The 18,631-nt window shown below is 46.4% G+C and overlaps 1 protein-coding gene across 1 annotated transcript in view; it reads left to right on the top strand.

Moving 5' to 3' along the window:
* hlcs (holocarboxylase synthetase (biotin-(proprionyl-CoA-carboxylase (ATP-hydrolysing)) ligase)) overlaps positions 1–18,631 on the top strand; it is a 75,998-nt gene that overhangs the window by 20,505 nt on the left and 36,862 nt on the right. The window contains exon 5 of the mRNA XM_080528691.1: positions 7,225–7,505. Coding sequence (XP_080384817.1) covers positions 7,225–7,505 — 281 coding nt within the window. The remainder of the gene's footprint in view (positions 1–7,224; positions 7,506–18,631) is intronic.

Below are 18,631 nucleotides of genomic sequence, written 5' to 3'. Positions count from 1 at the left end.
TGCATGTATTAGGAATCAAAATGGTTTCCACATGTTCAAACCTGTCTGGGGTGGTTCTGGACTCGGGCTGCCACAATAAACATTTATCTAGACAATTATGGTCCTCTGTGTGTGTGCGTGTGCATGTGTGTGTGCACGCACACGCGTGCCTGCACACGAGTGCCTGCATATCTGTCTGCTAGTGTGTGCGCTTGTCGTGTGCATGTGTGTGGCCTGTAGCCTTGACTCCAGGCTCTGATCCACAAGGTACTCAGAGCCTGGATAGACCCCTTGAAATTCTGAGTTTCAAAACCTAGGGTCAGATAGTTGCATCAAACCTAGGGTCAGATAGTTCTATCAAACCTAGGGTCAGATAGTTGCATCAAACCTAGGGTCAGATAGTTCTATCAAACCTAGGGTCAGATAGTTCTATCAAACCTAGGGTCAGATAGTTCTATCAAACCTAGGGTCAGATAGTTCTATCAAACCTAGGGTCAGATAGTTCTATCAAACCTAGGGTCAGCGCCTTTCAAGGCTCTCAAGGACACCTTACAAGACAGTTAAAACCACATATCAAAACATTATAAAGTCAACAAAGCAAAGTGAGATAAAAACAGCAAGGTCAACAACAAACAAAATACAGCAGATCAAACCAAATATGCCATTGTGAACATTTAAGGAAACATTTGGCCGAATACCGAATGCGTACCGGCAGTTTCTCATTTATTTTTGTACCATTGCATACATTAAATATATACTCATGCTTTTCAAATAAAAAAATGGTGAAAACGTTTATTGATCACTTTTATTGAACATTCCAGCAGACATTAGGCTATACCAACAAAGCACAATAACTGAAAACAAATAAATAAATAAATAAATAAGAACAGCATTGCACTGTTTGATCGCGTCATCTGACGCAGAACGATGCAGATATAACACTAAATGTATGGACAGTGTGTACGCCGATAATATGCAAGGAACTTTTCCTGGATACATGGTGTACAGGTTTTTCACCCTTGCTTGCTTTGCGCCGGTGGTCCTTGGGCCTCCCCTTGGGGGCCCCCGGCTGCCCCGTGTGCTTGGTCTGTTCCGCCGCCGGGGCACCTGCCTGGCCGTCCTTTTATGGTCTGTGCTTGCTTGGCTGGGCTGGGTGTGCTGGTGGTGGGGCGGGCTGGGTGTGTGGGGCGGCAGGGGCTCCCCGGAGGGGGGTGTGGGGGCCCACCGCTGGGTGCTGGTAGGCAAACTGGCTAGTAGTCGCTCTATGTGTAGAGGGCTGCAAGGGAATTTTCCTGGCTACATAGTGTACATGTTTTTACTTTTGCCTGCTTGCGGCTCTGTCAGTATTGATTGATTGATTGACTGAGAATGTTCATTGTGTGAAGCGCATTGAGTTGCATCTTGTAAGAAATGCGCTATACAAATAAAATTTGATTTGATTTGATCAAAAAAGTCTACTCAGGGTTTTTCCTGGCACAAAATGAGGTGTTATGATAGGAAAAGTTTGTTAGTCCTTGTTAATGACAGTAGTAACATGTCAGTCCAAAACCTATTGTTGACTGTCTGATCAATAGAACTTTTCAGCGATTGAAAACCCTGATAGACTTCAAAACCAACCAAAATCATTTTGCTAATAATACATTAAAAGTAGCACTGACTAACGAAACAGCAAGCCAACTAATGTGACTTCCAGGATTTTTAATATGAAATAACGTTTTGACCTAAAAGACTATTCTGACAGTTGAGAAAGCGACGAGTGTTAGCAAACCCGAAAGCTAAGCTTATTTGCAGTACAGCGCCACCAGGGTTAGGGTTAACTACGTCGGCTCAGTGCCGCAATTCAGTTAGAAATGACATAAGTCCACCGAGTGCAACGCTTGTTGAAAATACGGCCGTCAGAGTTTTGTCGAGAGCTGGAGGCGGCTAGAAATATGACGGAGACGGCCGCCTCATAATTCTCTGTGCAGGAAAAACCCTGCTACTATTCGGCAGTAAACATTCAGTCTTTTCACACATTCGGCCGAATACCGAAAGTGCTTTTTCTGATATTATTCGGCCGAATACGTTCAGTGGCCGAACCTTCGGTGCATCCCTAATCAAAACCTAGGGTCAGCTGTAGTTCCATCAGGTCTCTTTGCTATAACTTAGTTAGCGGAGGGATGAAGAGAACGGATGTGGAAAGTGTTCGGCGCGGAAGTTAAGAGATGGGTTTGGCATCGGCAGACTGTGGCCAGTAACAGACCTGACAGAAATGTTTCCCGCATACTTGATTGTTGACTTTGTAAAGTGCCTACAGTCTGCTGTGTGACTTGTTCCTCTATTGTGTGCCTTTAGGAGCCGCGGGATCATTGATATTCCAATAGCCCTGTCGACACTGGTCGGAATGTGCGGAATTTGCACTGGGAGTTAATCAGTGTTTGAGATGGATCACTGACAGTTTACTCTCCCACTTCAGAGGATATTAGAGGGCCTAGAGAAACTCTGGCACCTGATTGGCCCCTCAGGCCTCAGAAGAGAGGAAGCGACACACCCAAGGACCACACACAGTGACGTGGTTTCTGGCTGTCTTAACCCTAGTATTTATGGGTAATGTAGTCTATCGCCCACAAAGTGTAACACTTTGCACACTGCGAATGAATTGTGAAATGACGGTGTCATTACTTCAGCGAAGAATAGTTTTCCAGAGAGCCTTGTAGCTAATGTGGTACTTTATTTCTATACTCTGTACTTTATTTACTGCAAAGTGTATAGTTTGGTCATGCATCAATTTTAAACATTTTACTCTTGTGGCTGTGTCTCTGTGTCTGAGTTGTCAAGAGAAATCCAGCACCATGTTGGTTCCAAAGCCTGGAGACTGGGCCCAGTGTTGTAATCTTACCCAACATTGTCATTGTGCTTTGGGGCAGGCACTGTGCTGCAGTGCTTTTGACTGCATATTTGAACAGCTAGACAGAATCACATCAGAAGTTTCACAACGCATCCCTGCCTGTGATGAAACATCAGTCCACAGGGTGGCAGCAAATCTCTATCTCTCTTCTCATGGATCCTCACTGCCCTCTTTCACTGTTCTTTCATCAGAGCCAGTCAATCTGACAGTATGAGTAGGTCACGGGTCAATGTGAATTATAAGTTTCCATGCTCACAAAAGACATGAATGATATGATACTTATTCTTATACTTTTCCTCACACTCCCTCATAGTTCATCCCTCCAAACCAATAAATGCGTCCATTTGATTTGCGAGCCCCAGACCCAGCTCGTTATCCCCCAGGTCAAACAAAGACCTCGGGACGTACATTGGACGTGAGCGCCACATCACACGCCCGCCGCCCTCTGGTTGGAGATCATTGCTGATGGGGCCACCTGAACCACTCGGACGCATTAAGTTACTTATTCATCTGTCCACTTGGCCCTAGTTGGCCTCCCCTGCTTTGACAACCTAGAATAGTGTTTCCGAAAACTACAAACCGTAGTATTATTATTATTATTATGACTGTTACGTCTGGGGGGGGGGTGACCTTTTCACCCTGCCCCCGGCCACTTTGTTACAACAAACACTAGGAGGATGAAAGGGAGGGCATTGCAGGATTGCTTCCAGATTGTTGATGAAATGGAAGGTGCTGAGAAGAGAGATGTGATGGTGGTAGTGGGTGGGGTGGGGGTCACATAAAGTGTGTTCTGTTGCACCTTGCCTTGGCTCGAGAGTAGAGGGACTATGTGCCTGGCAGTAGAAACTCTGGGATTTGTGGTGGCGACTCTGATGGTGTCGTTTACTCCCCAGGTTGTCCTTCTCTGCCTACCCTAACCTCCCGCCATGTGACCTGCTCACAGCATCCCTCCACTGCCTCCCTCTGTCCTCATCCTCCCATCCCTCTCACCGTCACCTTCGGTTTTTACATTGCATATTTTATCCTCTCTTTATCTCATTTTACTCTCTTTTACTTTTTACTACTGGCCAGAGTATTGAGGATACAATTGCAGACAATTGCGCCCCCCCCCTCCCTCCCCATGTCAGCCCAGAGATGTAAGACCAACCGGTCTCCGGGGACCTCCCTCTTCCTTTGTGATTGTCACAAAGCAGATAATTGAGGCATGCAGATAAGTGAGTCTAATTGATTAACCATCGCTATATTCACTAAATATGGATTTGCGCTAATGAGGCCATCATGGCCGTCCTCTCTGGTTTGGAAGGGTGTGCTAATCACATGATTCAGGTTAGCAGATGGTGCCTTGAGAGGCTGGGGTCCTTTTCTCTGATTTCACCTGGTCTGGGAGATGAAAGGACGACAACATGTCCGCTGTCTTCTCTGCTCCAGGAATATCTCCCATGGGGGAGGGTTACCAAAATGACTGAACTACCACCCTCCTCCCGCCACACACACACACACACACACACACACACACACACACACACACACACACACCTTACAGCTGCAGCCACAAAAGGAGGAGCGGTGGTTTTGAATGATGCACTGTGGATTTCCACTCACAACTCCCCCATCCCTCTCACGTCCCTCTTTCCTGAGGCTGATATGTTCAGCTCCATCTCTCTCTCTCCTCAGGACTTGACTCAGGTGGAGGGGCAGGTGGCGTTGTTCTCCCCGTCCCTCAACACTTCATAACAGCAAACTGGGACAGGTCTTCCTCTCATCCCATCCAGCTCATTGTCTTTAAATGAAGTGGCCAATTTCCTTTCCCCTCCCAGACTCTTCAAGGGAGGTTTGTCTTTCTGCCTGGGGCTGGGGAGAGAGAAGGTGTCTAATGATCTGATCTGATCTCTAGTTGTTCTCAGGGATCCCCATGGGTGATGTCTTTCCAGTGTTAAGGTTAAACAAAGCACTGCACATTCAGAGGCAGGACGTGGTGTGGTGTGGACAGTGAGGCTCTATGGGGTATGCTGAGTCAATAGATAGAACTCATTGTGTTTGTCCATGGCTGGCTAACGCAAAGGCTAGATTTGGGCCTGGGTAGATGCTCAAAAATGAGGTGATGAATTATTGGACTGAGTCTATTTACAACCTCTACCAATTACAACAGTATCTCCAATATAGAATTGTGCAAGTTTAACTGTTTTAATCAAATCAAAGAAGTTCATGTTTGGTATTTAGGTACTTACAGTGCCTTCGGAAACCATTCAGACCCCTTCACTTTTTCCACATTTTGTTGTGTTATAGACTACATTTAAAATGGATTAAATTAAAATAATTTGCTATCAATCCACCCCAGAATGACAAAGTGAAAACAAGTTTTTAGAAATGTCAGTAAATGTATTCAAATTGAAATACAGAAATACCTCATGTACATAACTATTCAGACCCTTTGCTATGACACGCTTAACATCTGTTGGTAGTGACATCCTAATCTACACAGTGTGTAAACAATTCCTATACAAATCAGAGACTCTATAAAAACAAAGATATTAATTCCAAAAATACGTAAACTATTATGCTTGCATTAAGATGGACTCAATTAAACTTGGACTTGAACTGAGTGATTTCTTGATTACATGTTTTAATTTTAGCAAATTTTACACTGTCAAAGGGTGTAAATACTTATATACATGAGGTATTTCTGTATTTTAATTTGAATACATTTACTGACATTTCAAACAACGTGTTTTCGCTTTGTCATTCTGGGGTATTGTATGTGGATTGATTAAAATAATTTCAATTGAGTATACACAATAAAATGTGGAAAATGTGAAGGGGTCTGCGTCTGAATACTTTCCAAAGGCACTGTACTTTTGAGATGGCTATGATGATGATGATAATAATAATAATAATAATAATAATAATAATAATAATAATAATAATAATAATAAATAAACAATTATTATTATTATTATTATTATTATAACTATTAACTATAACGATATATAACTATAACAACAACAATAACGATGTTCTGCCATTATTCTATGGTATAAACCACATGTACAGTATAATTTTAAATATTCATATTTTTCCTTTCACTGCACCCTGTGTGTGATTGGAGTAATTACAGCAACAGATGTGGACAACAGGCAAGTGATCTAGCCTGCACAGAATGGTACATGTACACACATCATCAGAATGGTACATGTACACACATAATCAGAATGGTACATGTACACACATCATCAGAATGGTACATGTATATCCATCATCAGAATGGTACATGTCCATACGTCATCAGAGTGGTACATGTACATACATCATCAGAATGATACATGTCCATACATCATCAGAATGGTACATGTACATACATCATCAGAATGGTACATGTACATCATCATGTATGTAGGGGGGGGAGTCAGGAGCTGGCTCTGCTCAGGGGGGTGTTCTACCTGGAGGGAGACCCCCTCAGTCCCAAAGGTAGGGGGGGCCTCAGTCCTAAAGGTAGGGGGAGGGGCCTCAGTCCTAAAGGTAGGGGGGGGGGGGGCCTCAGTCCTAAAGGTAGGGGGGGGGGGGGGGGTGGTGAGGCTACATTCTCCTTTTATGCACCCAGATTGTGGAATGCACTGAGCTTACATTAGGGATGCAACCTCAGCAAATATGTTCAAGTCAAGACTAAAACCCATCTTTTTAATATTGCCTTTATATAACTAAATTATTAAATGATGATTATATAATGATTGGAGCACTTTGAGCTGCAACGTTTGTAGGAAAAGTGCTATACAAATAAAGGTTATTATTATTATTATTAATATTATTATTATCAGAATGGGTACATACAACATCAGCATAGGATCCCGTGTCTCTTGAGGAGGGTTTGACGCAGACATGCTCAGCAGCGTGGTCAGTGTTAGTCATTGGGAGATGTTTGGTTGTGATGAATGAGAAGTGACTGGAACAGGCTGTTCTCCTCCGCTCCTCCACTCTGGGGACCAGCGGCTAATTAAGCCGTGTAATTGATTATCCACAGCCGTTGATTATCTCATTTAATGAAAGGCAGTGGCTCTTTAACCCTATACTGTAAATGTTAGCAAACATATTCTAATAGGTCGTGTTATATATACGACAGAGTGGTCAATTATTTTCGAAAAGATTGTCCGGTTATTTGGTGATGGATGGGGCGAAAAAAATGTCACATTACTAAAAAGCATTATTCAAATGGATTCAAAAATGTCTAGAGATCCCCTGAGGTAAAAAGGATGACTGGTACTTATTATATTTTCCGCTGTATTCAAAAAAAGATAATAATAATAATAATTGAGCATTCTGTCAGCCATTCATCATGTAGGTCTGCTATACCTCTCTATCCACAGGAGCGCAAGGCCGTGTTTGTGAAGTGGCTGCACACCCAGGTGGACGAGGAAGGCCTGCTCAACTCCACCAAGTCCTGCCTCAAAGTAGTCCCCAGTGCAGAGCTCCAGGCTGGGCCCCGGCTGCGTGAGAGGACTCAGGCCCTGGTCCCAGACCCGCCAGAGTCCCTGAGCCTGGAGCCCTTCAGCCTGCAGACCTACAGCCAGCACCTGCAGACCCAGTCCCTGGGGCACACCCTCCTCTACGCCCAGGTCACCTCCTCCACCATGGACCTGCTGGAGGGGTATGTAGCCTGCTGGATATGGAGGAGGCTAGGCTCCCAGACCTCTTTCCACTTCCAATTTGTCAATTTGTTTCCGATTTGTCATGATGTTGCCAGGTGACATTAGATAACATTTTTATTGTCAGGAATTGTGAATTGTAGTATTATAGTCAGGAAGGAAATGGTTGTGTGTGTGGGGGGGGGGGGGCGTTGTGCATGCGTAAGGAGTAGTGTTGAATGAATACTGACGTATGATGACATATATGCTGTGACATCCTTGCACTGTGGATCATGAGGCGATATGGGTCCTGTGTGCAGTCTACATGAAGGGCAAGTTGTCAAACACCAGCGTGGTGAGAGCGCAATGACGGACAGATCATAAGAAAGCGATAGATTGTCAGAAAGAAAGAGAAGGAGAATGCGACTCTACCACCATGCTGTTGTTTTGAGGGGGGGGGGGGGCTGCTGGGCTGGAACTAATTTAATGGCTGAGTGACCTCACTGCAGCAGAGGCAGGCAGCAGCTAATAGAGCTCTTTGTCTACATCCCCACATCTCACTGGGAACCGGCCAGTCAACAGGCGGGGATCCCAGCCACAGGTGGAAGCTATTAGACCTGTCATAAAGTTTGAAAAATGGATTCTGGACCTGCGTTGAGGTGATTGGAACTGACAGTGTTGTCATTAAGGTTGTAAGGTAACGAAAGTGGGGGGGGGGGGGGGAGATGGGGGCAATGTGGAAAAAAAAGGTCTCCGTTTTGATTTCCCCTTCCCCTTGATTTGGGAGTTTTAATTTCCAGATGTCCCCTGTTACCGTCTTGATTAAGTGGTATTATTCTTGAGGAAAGCCTTGCGTCAAGCTTTTTTTTTGGGGGGGGGGGGTTATTCCCTCAAGCGCACAAGTATTGTCTGTGTTTAAGTTACTGTTTTGGTAGGAAATTAGAGAGGGATTGTCCTTACCCTTACCAAGAGTGAGCACCCACGGTTATGTGGATTATGTGAATTTTGGCTTTCCGGAATAGTGTGATAGTGAATACAGTAGGTATCATATGCTTTCATTCATGCTCAACAGGTCTATTTTTCCCTTCCAACATGCTTTTTTTTCTGAATGAGTTTGCTGGCCGTGCTCTTGTAACTGCAGCGGTTAGTGTTTTTGTGCAGGTGGTAGTGAGATACAAACTGTCGGCCTACACTGCCGTTTAAGAGCTACTCAAGCATAGCTGTTCAGTTTTCTTTGGAGGTCTACCAGTAAAGTGGATTTAATAAGTGTTTCCTTTATTACAAAGTGTTTATTCAATTCAAGAGAGGCTAGGTAGAGAGGAAGCCCCGCTGGTGAACAGTACAGTAAGTTCAAATATAATAACAGTTATTCCTACTTACTTCATACAGGGACGGGGAGTAAAAATAGTCTGAATTATTCATGGATATAATTGAACCGGCATAAAACAGCAATTAGCTGCACATTCCTATGTAAATACCGTATTTGAGTGGTACTGTTAAAACAATTTGCCTTGAGCAACACTGTATTACTCAAACCAAATTGAATATGTTTGAAGTGAAAAAATATGATTTGCCTTAGTTATAATCACCAGAATTACAGTACGCTTTCATATCTTTTAGCATGTCATTTTAAAGCGCTTAAAGTTAGATGTCTTTGAAAAGGAGGGTAGGGTAGGTAGTTGGAGGGTAGGAAGGGGGGGTCGAGGGTAGGAAAGGAGGGTAGGGTAGGGAGTTGGAGGGTAGGAAGGGGGGGGGAGGGGCAGGATGACAGGTACAATATCATTCTATATCATTGTAATATCAATGTCATACAATAAAATACCATTTTGGGAGCAAACTAATCACATGATGCGAGGTCCTACCCCTACTGCTTTTTTAAAACTGCTGATTGGAGGAGCTTGAAGGAGATAGGAAGTTTGTTCCATTCTATAGTGGCAGTGAATAGAAATGTGTTTTTGCCCATGACTGTTCTACATTGAGGGACAACGAGGTCTGTGGAGCCACCTCTGGCTGCATAGCCATGAATGTTTCTGAAACACACAAAATAATCCAATAAATACTGGGGAACTTCCATGTGCACAACTCTGAGTGAGTCCCAACTTAAGTTGAATAACTCTTCTCTCGACCGGGAGCCAATTTGTTTGCCAAAATCCATTGGGGCCAATGTGGGTGTGGGGGGGCCCGCTTTAATATAACCCTGATTAACTAGTTTTGAGAAGTCTGACGTTTATTTTTTATTTCCTGTGATGAACTACTATACATAGGCTAACTACCCTTCAGTTGTGTCTGCTGTTTCTAAAAGAGCAAGTGTTTACAATGAATACATTTTTTATTATATCATTTAACCACTCACTCAATATCTTCAGTGAAACCTAAGAATTATGAAAGTGTTCTTAGAAAAATTAACACAACGTTTCCTATATTCATTATATTCCCCAAACACAGCTTTAATTGTAGATGAATGTGTTATTAAACTCCTCTCGGTGGACAGTGGTGGAGGGGTTATTTTATTGGGAGATAAATAGCAGGCGAAGAGGAGGAGATGAATGAAAGGGGAATTGATCGGGGGCTAAAGGGCCTGGATCAGTACCGTGGTCCAGGGAGCTGAGGAAGAACACTATATTGATGACTGGGGGACCAGGGCTGGGGCTCGGGGGTGGGGGGGGCACTGCAGGGCTGGGGCTCAGGAGGGGGGGGCGGCGGCGCTGTGGGGCTGGGGCTGAGCTCAGGGGGGGGGGGGCTGTCTGTTTGTCTAGAGTATTAGCGCTTTGTTTGGCCAGGAGCAGCTAATAATAGGCAGGCCCAAGACAGAGGAGAGTCTTCTCACAAGGTCACCAACCAAGCTGGACCCCTGTGGCCACACAGCTCTCCAGATCAGCACGGCTCGGATTCTCATACTGAGCTGTGATATAGAGGATGCCAAGTAGGGGTGGGCAAACGATCAACATTTTTTGTTCGATAATCGTAACGAATTAACGATCAATTATCGATTAATCAATAAGGTTTTTTTTCATAAAAAAATAATAATAAAAAATAAAATAAAACTAGGGCAGAAATAACAAACATGTTTTCCTTGGGGGAAAAACTTTATTTGTGTTGCTATTGCAGAATTGCACAATGCACACATTCATTCATTCACATTAACTAGACACTACAGTCAGATAACAATCCTCTTAAACAAGGCAGTGAGTACTGAGTAGCCTAAATTGTTTAACTTAAAAACACATTTTACATTATAAATAAAAATATAGAAAATAAGTAACTCACCATAGGAGCAGTAAAAAAACAGTTACTCACAAATAGGAGGATGACTGAAAACGTTAGTGTCCTTAAGAGCGTCCAACTTAACTTAAATTTAAACTCCAGCGAGAGACTGTAGGCGGCAGGCCTACTGGTTCTTGTTCAAAAAGATGATCATGTTAACATGTTCAGGGGTGAGACGCGAACGCAATCTGGTGACAGTTAGGCCAGCCGCAGAAAACACTCGCTCCGAAGGCACCGAGGTTGCGGGGATGCAGAGGTAGGTCCGCGCTAATTTGGCCAACCGAGGAAACCTTCTTTCGTTTAATTTCCACCAGTCAGTTGGGTCGCAGTTCAGGCCCGCAGAAGGCTCCCTCAGAAAGGTGCAAACTTCGGTTTCGATGGGGATGTCAGCAGCAGCGCCTGCTGCGTATTGCTCCCCGAGGAGCTGTGCCATGGCGCTGACCGGAGCAGGTGCTCCTGCTGGAGCTCCTTCGTCCTCCTCAGAGTCGGGCGGCATGGCCTCATCTCCTCCAGCCAGTGGGATAGGGCCTTCCATCTCCACTGACTGTCCAAGTTCGAGCAGTTTGTTCTTTGCGGCCTCTCTCTGTGCATCCGTAAGAAAGGGCAGGTGTTTATAACGTGGATCCAACATTGATGAGATGATGGGTGCGGATGACACCAACTCCTCAGATTCGACCTGAATAAATAATGAAAAATAATAATCAATTGGCAAATCAGAAAAAATGGCAACGCTGTACTGATTCAGGAAAAGGCCTACAATTTTTAACCCTACCTAACACATACCTTCATTCGGTGGCTGAGGGAAGACCGCACTTTGGCCTTGAATTCAGCGCATCTGGCCCCGTCATTTTCATTACGCAGGAGATGGGTGTTGAGGAGGCTGTAACATTAGGCAAGACATGTTTATTTTTAAAGTGGTAAAATACTGTTTGTTTTTAAAGCATTTCATACACAAGGTAATTCAAATAAATGCTTTATATAAAACTAGATAAAAGTTACATAGTAGTAGCCTAAGTTACAAAATTAGGAAGGGAGATACAAATATATTTAATACCTGTAAGTGACTGGATACGTGTTGGAAATGGAGACCTCCTTCTCTCCAGACATGACCGTGGTTGCAGTCTTCAGGGCCTTCAGCACGGGCTGCGTTTCCTCCATCAGTTGCCAATACTCATCCTTCAGCTCCAGGACCCTGCCGTCCTGTAGCTTGGTCACCTTGCGATCTGACAGGACAGCTGCAACAGCCCATCGCTGCTCCTTGAGTCGGTCGAACATGTCGCATACGCTGTTCCATCGGGTTTTACACGATTGTATAAGCTTATGTGCTGGAAGGCCCATCTGCTCCTGTTTCTTCTGGAGTGCTTTGGTCGCCACAGTACTGTGGTTGAAGTGGCTCACGAGTTTGGCAGCGGCAGAGATGAGACGATACAAGTACAGTGCAAAACCATCATGTATTGCTAGCTGGAGGGTGTGGGCGAAGCATGCTACGGAAATCCAGTTGACTCGGCCGGGTCTGTTGGCAGCAACTATATTTGCTGTGTTGTCGTGGACGCATGCAATAACGCGGCCTTCGATGTTCCACTGGGCTACAGAGTAATTTAGCTTCTCAGCTAGGACGTCAGCTGTGTGGCGACTGGGCAGACTTTCAGTGACCAGGACGGCTGAGCCAATTTGCCAGTCTTCTCCGATGAAGTGAGCAGTGATCGTTATGTAACTCTCTGTATTGAGTGCCGTCCAGCAATCGGTAGTTATGGCAACCATGTTGCTATCTACTGCTAGCTTCTTTAGCAGGTGCTGCTTCGACTCCTGGTAGCGCATTTCGATGCGCCTGGTTATAGAACGTCGCGATGGAACAGGATATGCTGGCTCGACTATTTGCATCAGCGCACGAAATCCTATACCCTCGACAAAACTGAGCGGCAGAATATCTGTTTCAATTAATTTGCAGATGGCCATCGTTATTTTCTCTTCTCGTTGTGCATCACACTTCCCGCGTATAAGATGAGGCATGATGGAGGGCTGAGAAGTACAAGGTAGCGATAGCGAAGGAGCAGTCAGGGTCGGGTGTGCGGCTTGCAGGTGGTATTTCATCGGGGTCGTCGTCGTATTATATTTATAGGTCACTGCGCAGTGTTTGCAATGAACGAGGTCGATGCTCCGATTTATCGGCCACCGATTTAAATCGGACGATTTCACTCCAAATGACTCGATCGGTGATCGGCAAAAATGGGCGATCGCAAAAACCGATCTTTTTTTTTTTTTTTTTTTTTTTTCTGGGGAAGACAGATAACTGAACAGAAAACATAGGAGGACGTAACAGTATGTAAACCATGAAGGCCACGTTTATGATGTCTTTTATACAGCCATATCGACTGACTTGGGCTTCAGGCCCTAACTGGGTGATAGGCCAGACTTTTACTATGCCATAAAAATGGGTCTGCGTTTGCTTGGTGCCTAATGGATCAAAACTTTTGTCTAAAAAGCAAAAAATATGTAGGCTATCCAGTCAGTAGGCCTACAGTTATGTATTTTTTTTAAAATCGGTATCGGTATCGGTATCGGTTGATCTTGAGGAAAAAAATCGGTGATCGGTATCGGCCCCAAAAATCCAGATCGGAGCATCCCTACCTTTCAGATCAAAATGCTCCCACACCAAGCTTCGTTTCGCTCGCTTCGCCATTTTCCAAGCAGTGTGTGTTTTACCGCACAGCTGATTAATCAATTGAACATGCAAGGTGCCTTTCAGGAAGTAGTGGAGATCGCGCACCTATTACTGGAGGTCAGGTTACACTAACGTACGGGAACTTCCGTCATGCCGTACTGCGTTGTGAAATTCAATGCGAAGGCAAATGCAAAGTTCATTTCTCACACATAACGTGGACAAACTAATTTCCATTATTATTATTATTATTAAAAAAAAATATATATATATATATATATTAACGATTATCGAGCAAAATATTTTGTGATCGACCAAGACCTTATCGATCAATTAATCGATCATCGATCATCGATGCCCACCCCTAGTATAGACAGTAGAATGTGTAAGATATACCTAGAGCCACATATATATGCACATATATATAGATATACCCAGAGCCACATATATATATATATATATATATATATATATATATATATATTGTAGTGACCGCTCGTTAGCGAGCAAAGTATTCATAATTCACGACGTTCCAGCCTTGTACAAAGCATTGTTATATGTTTGTGTTTACTGAATCACCCAGGCTGCTTAGCGGGTGATATGACGGGATATAAGTGGGACAGAGATGAATGAATGTTGTTGTTGTCAGTACGCATGCAGAGAGTGAGAATAAAGCGTCCTGTTATTGCCGTCACTCCGACATTGGTGACCCTGATTTTCTCTCGAACGTTTTCGGTGATCATTGAACATGACAACAAACGCAGTTTCACTCAAGCTGCCCGAGTTTTGGGAACAAAATGCCACAAAATGCCACAAAATGCCGTTTGCACAAGCTGAAGCTCAATTCGCCCTCAGGGATGTTACCGTGGATAATACCAAATACTACTACGTGGTAGCAGCTCTTACCAATTCAACGGCAGCGAGAGTGGTGAGTCTTATTGAAAACCCACCGGCACAGCACAAATATGTTACCTTGAAGGCGCACCTCATAGATACTTTTTGTCTGTCTGAATCTGAACGTGCACGCCAGCTCCTCTCTCTCCCTGGGCTCGGTGACACAAAACCCTCTGAACTGATGGACCACATGCTAGCTCTGCTGGGCGACCATCAGCCGTGTTTTCTTTTTAAAGAGCTTTTTCTGCAACAGTTGCCAGACCAGGTTCGTTTTTCTATGGCTAATTCAATCAAAACAGACTTTCGTCAGCTAGCCAAAGAAGCGGATATATTTTTCTCAGCTGGGAAGAGGTGTTTTACAGCCACCTTGGATGAGTATGGGTTCCAACCACTGTCCATCTCCGCTACTGCTGTGGCCCGCCGGGTGAGGCCGTCGGGGTTGTGCTTTTACCATGCAAAGTTCGGGAACAAAGCTAAGAAGTGCCTGCCACCAAGCAACTTCAGTGTGTCGGGAAACGCACTGGCCGCCACTCATTAGCAGCTGTGGGTGCCGGCCATTCTGCAGGCTTGCTGTACGTCACTGACTCCCTCTCTGGCCGCCGGTTTCTATGTGACACGGGTGCCCAGGTGAGCGTGCTGCCTGTATCGGCAATAGACATTAAAACAGCGAAACGAGGGCCCTCCCTTGAGGCTGCCAATGGCAGTGCAATCGCTACCTTCGGCAGGCGCACTGTGGGTTTGTGTTTTGCTGACCAGCGTTTTACCTGGAGTTTTGTGTTGGCTAAAGTGTCTACTCCCCTCTTAGGCGCTGACTTTCTCTGCGCTAACAGCCTCCTGGTGGACGTGGGGAACCGCCGACTCGTCAAGGCTGAGACGTTCGGCTCCTTGTCATGTGAGCGCAGTGACGCAGCCACAATGAAGCTGCCCAGTGCTGTCTCACCGGCTGATGAGTTCTCCCCTCTTCTATTGGAGTTCTCAGACATCACAACACCTACCTTCTCGGCCGCTGCCACCAAACACGGCGTCATGCATTACATCTCCACGGAAGGCCCACCAGTGCATGCCAGGGCCCGTCGCCTCGACCCACACAAGCTCACCATCGCGAAAGAGGAGTTTGCATCCATGGAGGCACTTGGCATCATTCGCCGTTCTGACAGTCCTTGGGCCTCGCCTCTCCATCTCGTTCCTAAGTCCAACGGAGGCTGGCGTCCGTGCGGCGACTACCGGCGCCTAAATGATGTCACCACACCTGACCGTTACCCCGTTCCACACATTCAAGACTTTTCAGCCCATCTAGCGGGCGCGTCTATTTTTTGGTGGATTTGGTACGGGGATACCACCAGGTGCCAGTTAGCCCTCAGGACGCCCCTAAGACAGCGGTTATAACACCATTCGGACTGTTTGTGTTTTTGAGGATGCCGTTTGGCCTCAAGAATGCCGCCCAGACCTTTCAGAGATTGATGGACGCCATGCTGGGCAACCTGCCTTTTGTGTTTGTCTACCTAGACGATATCCTGGTAGCCAGCACGTCCAAGGCAGAGCACCTATCCCACCTCCGTCTCCTCTTCAGTCGCCTCCGGCAACATGGATTAATTATCAACCCAGCAAAGTGCCAGTTTGGACTGCCTGCCATGGATTTCCTCGGCCACCACATCACTACTGCTGGGGCGGTCCCGCTGCCATCAAAGGTGGACGCTGTGCTGCAGCTCCCACGCCCTACCAGCATTAGAGCTTTACAGGAGTTCCTGGGGATGGTGAATTTCTACCATAGATTCATCCCTCAGGCTGCCCACCTAATGCGCCCCCTGCATGGGGCTCTCAAGGGCAAGACCCCTAAGCACATCATTGCATGGTCCGACGAAATGTCAAAGGCGTTCTCAGACACCAAGGAAGCCCTCGCGAGCGCGACCATGCTGACTCACCCCGTGCCTGAGGCTTCCGTGGCCTTGACAACTGATGCCTCAGATTATGCCGTCGGAGCCGTTTACGAACAGCTGGTCAAGGGGGTTTGGCAACCCCTGGCATTTTTCAGCCGACAACTTCGCTCCAGTGAGCAAAAATATAGCACCTTTGACCGAGAGCTCCTCGCCCTGTACTTGGCAATCAGACACTTCCGTTTCCTGCTGGAGGCTCGTCCATTCACGGTTTTTGTGGACCACAAACCATTGATGTTTGCCATGGCTAAGGTGTCGGAGCCGTGGTCTGCCAGGCAGCAGCGTCATCTGGCTTATATCTTCGAGTTCACTACAGACATTCGGCATGTGGCGGGGAAGGACAACCCCGTAGCTGACTGCCTCTCACGTGTCACTATCGGGACTGTCCACCTCGGCATCGACTACGCCCGTATGGCTGCGGATCAGGTTTCGGACCCAGACATCCAGGCATGCAGGACTAAAGTTTCTGGCCTCCAGTTGGCGGACATCCCCTTCAGTGACGACGGCACGACGCTGCTTTGTGACGTGTCCATGGAGCAGCCGCGCCCAGTGGTTCCACATGCATGGAGACGGCAAGTTTTCGAGGCCATACATAGCCTCTCACACCCAGGCAGGAAACCTTCGCAGCGCCTGATTGCAGCGAAATTCGTCTGGCCCAGGATGACGGTTGACATTGGTGGGTGGGTCAGGACCTGCGTGCCATGCCAACGTGCAAAGCTCCATCGTCATGTTAAGGCCCCGCTGGAGCGGTTCACGGTCCCTGAAAGACGCTTCGACCACGTCAACATTGATCTGGTGGGTCCCCTTCCCGCCTCCAGGGGGTACACTCACCTTCTGACGATGGTGGACAGAACCACCCGTTGGCCAGAGGCCGTCCCACTGACGGAGACTACCACAGCTGAGGTGGCCCGCGCATTCATCAGCACCTGGGTCGCCTGGTTTGGGGTCCCCTCAGACCTTTCCTCTGATCGGGGGGCCCAGTTCACTTCTGGCTTATGGACTTCCATTACTCAGCAGCAGGGTGTCTCCCTCCACCGCACTACGGCTTATCACCCACAGGCTAATGGCCTGTGTGAACGTTTTCACCGGTCCATGAAGGCTGCTCTTAAAGCCGATCTCCGGGGCGACGGCTGGGTCGACAGGCTTCCTTGGGTGATGCTGGGACTCCGTACAGCACCTAAAGAGGACCTTCTTTCATCCTCTGCTGAGCTGGTGTACGGCCAACCCCTCCGGGTTCCGGGGGATTTCCTCCCTTGTGCTACGGTCCCCTGGTCAGCACCAGAACAGCGAAGTGCTCTGCTGGACAAGGCCAAGTCCTTCCGGCCGATCCCTACCTCATGCCACGGCGTTCCTAAGGTACGTGTCCCGCCTGATCTGAAGGCAGCGGGGTATGTCTTTATCCGCCAAGACGCCCATCGAGCCCCCCTGCAACCGCCCTATGATGGTCCCTACCGGGTCGTGGAGACAGGCGACAAATCCTTTATTATCGACATGGGGGGTAGTAAGGAACGCATCTCGGTGGATCGCCTTAAAACAGCTCATCTGGACTTGGACCGTCCCGTCGAGGTGGCCCACCCGCCCCGCCGCGGTCGCCCGCCTGTTAAAACAGTCCCGACCCTAGCTCCTCCAGACCCCCTGCCCTCCCGTCCGAGGCCGGCCAAACGTTCGCCTGTTGTTTTTCCCCTGCCTCGGTCTCCTGTGCCTGCTCAAGGGCGCCAGAGTCGCTTTGGGCGAGTTATCAGAGTCCCTGACCGTTTTTTGTGGCCGGTTCTTGTGAATTCTGGGGGGACGTGTGTAGTGACCGCTCGTTAGCGAGCAAAGTATTCATAATTCACGGCGTTCCAGCCTTGTACAAAGCATTGTTATATGTTTGTGTTTACTCAATCACCCAGGCTGCTTAGCGGGTGATATGACGGGATATAAGTGGGACAGAGATGAATGAATCTTGTTGTTGTCAGTACGCATGCAGAGAGTGAGAATAAAGCGCACATGATTGTTTTTCTACCGGCAAAACGACTACATCGTCCTGTTATTGCCGTCACTCCTACAATATACACACACATATATACTGTAGATATACCCAGAGCCAGAGAGAAGTGTTACTTTACTTTATTTTGCTTATACTTATGGAACTTTAACATTTAGACACATTCCAGAATATGACTGGTATATTGTATAATATAAATATATATAAACAAAAAACACTTTCAAATGTAAAAAAATTACATAAACACTTTCAAATGTGACTTGTTGTGGATTGGAACTACAGATCATAAGCTTTCAAATGATGTGTCATACATTGAAATCCGAAAAAGATGACGAAGTTAGACCCATTTGAATGTTGTTAGACGTCAGGCACATATAGGGTTAAACTCTCTGTCATGAAACCGGAAGCAAA

The sequence above is a fragment of the Nansenia antarctica genome (assembly GCF_963989245.1).
Source record: "Nansenia antarctica genome assembly, chromosome: 4".
Taxonomy (NCBI): Eukaryota; Metazoa; Chordata; class Actinopteri; order Argentiniformes; family Microstomatidae; genus Nansenia; species Nansenia antarctica.
The sequence above is the reverse complement of the archived record's forward strand: the minus strand, read 5'-3'. Positions and strand labels throughout refer to the sequence as shown.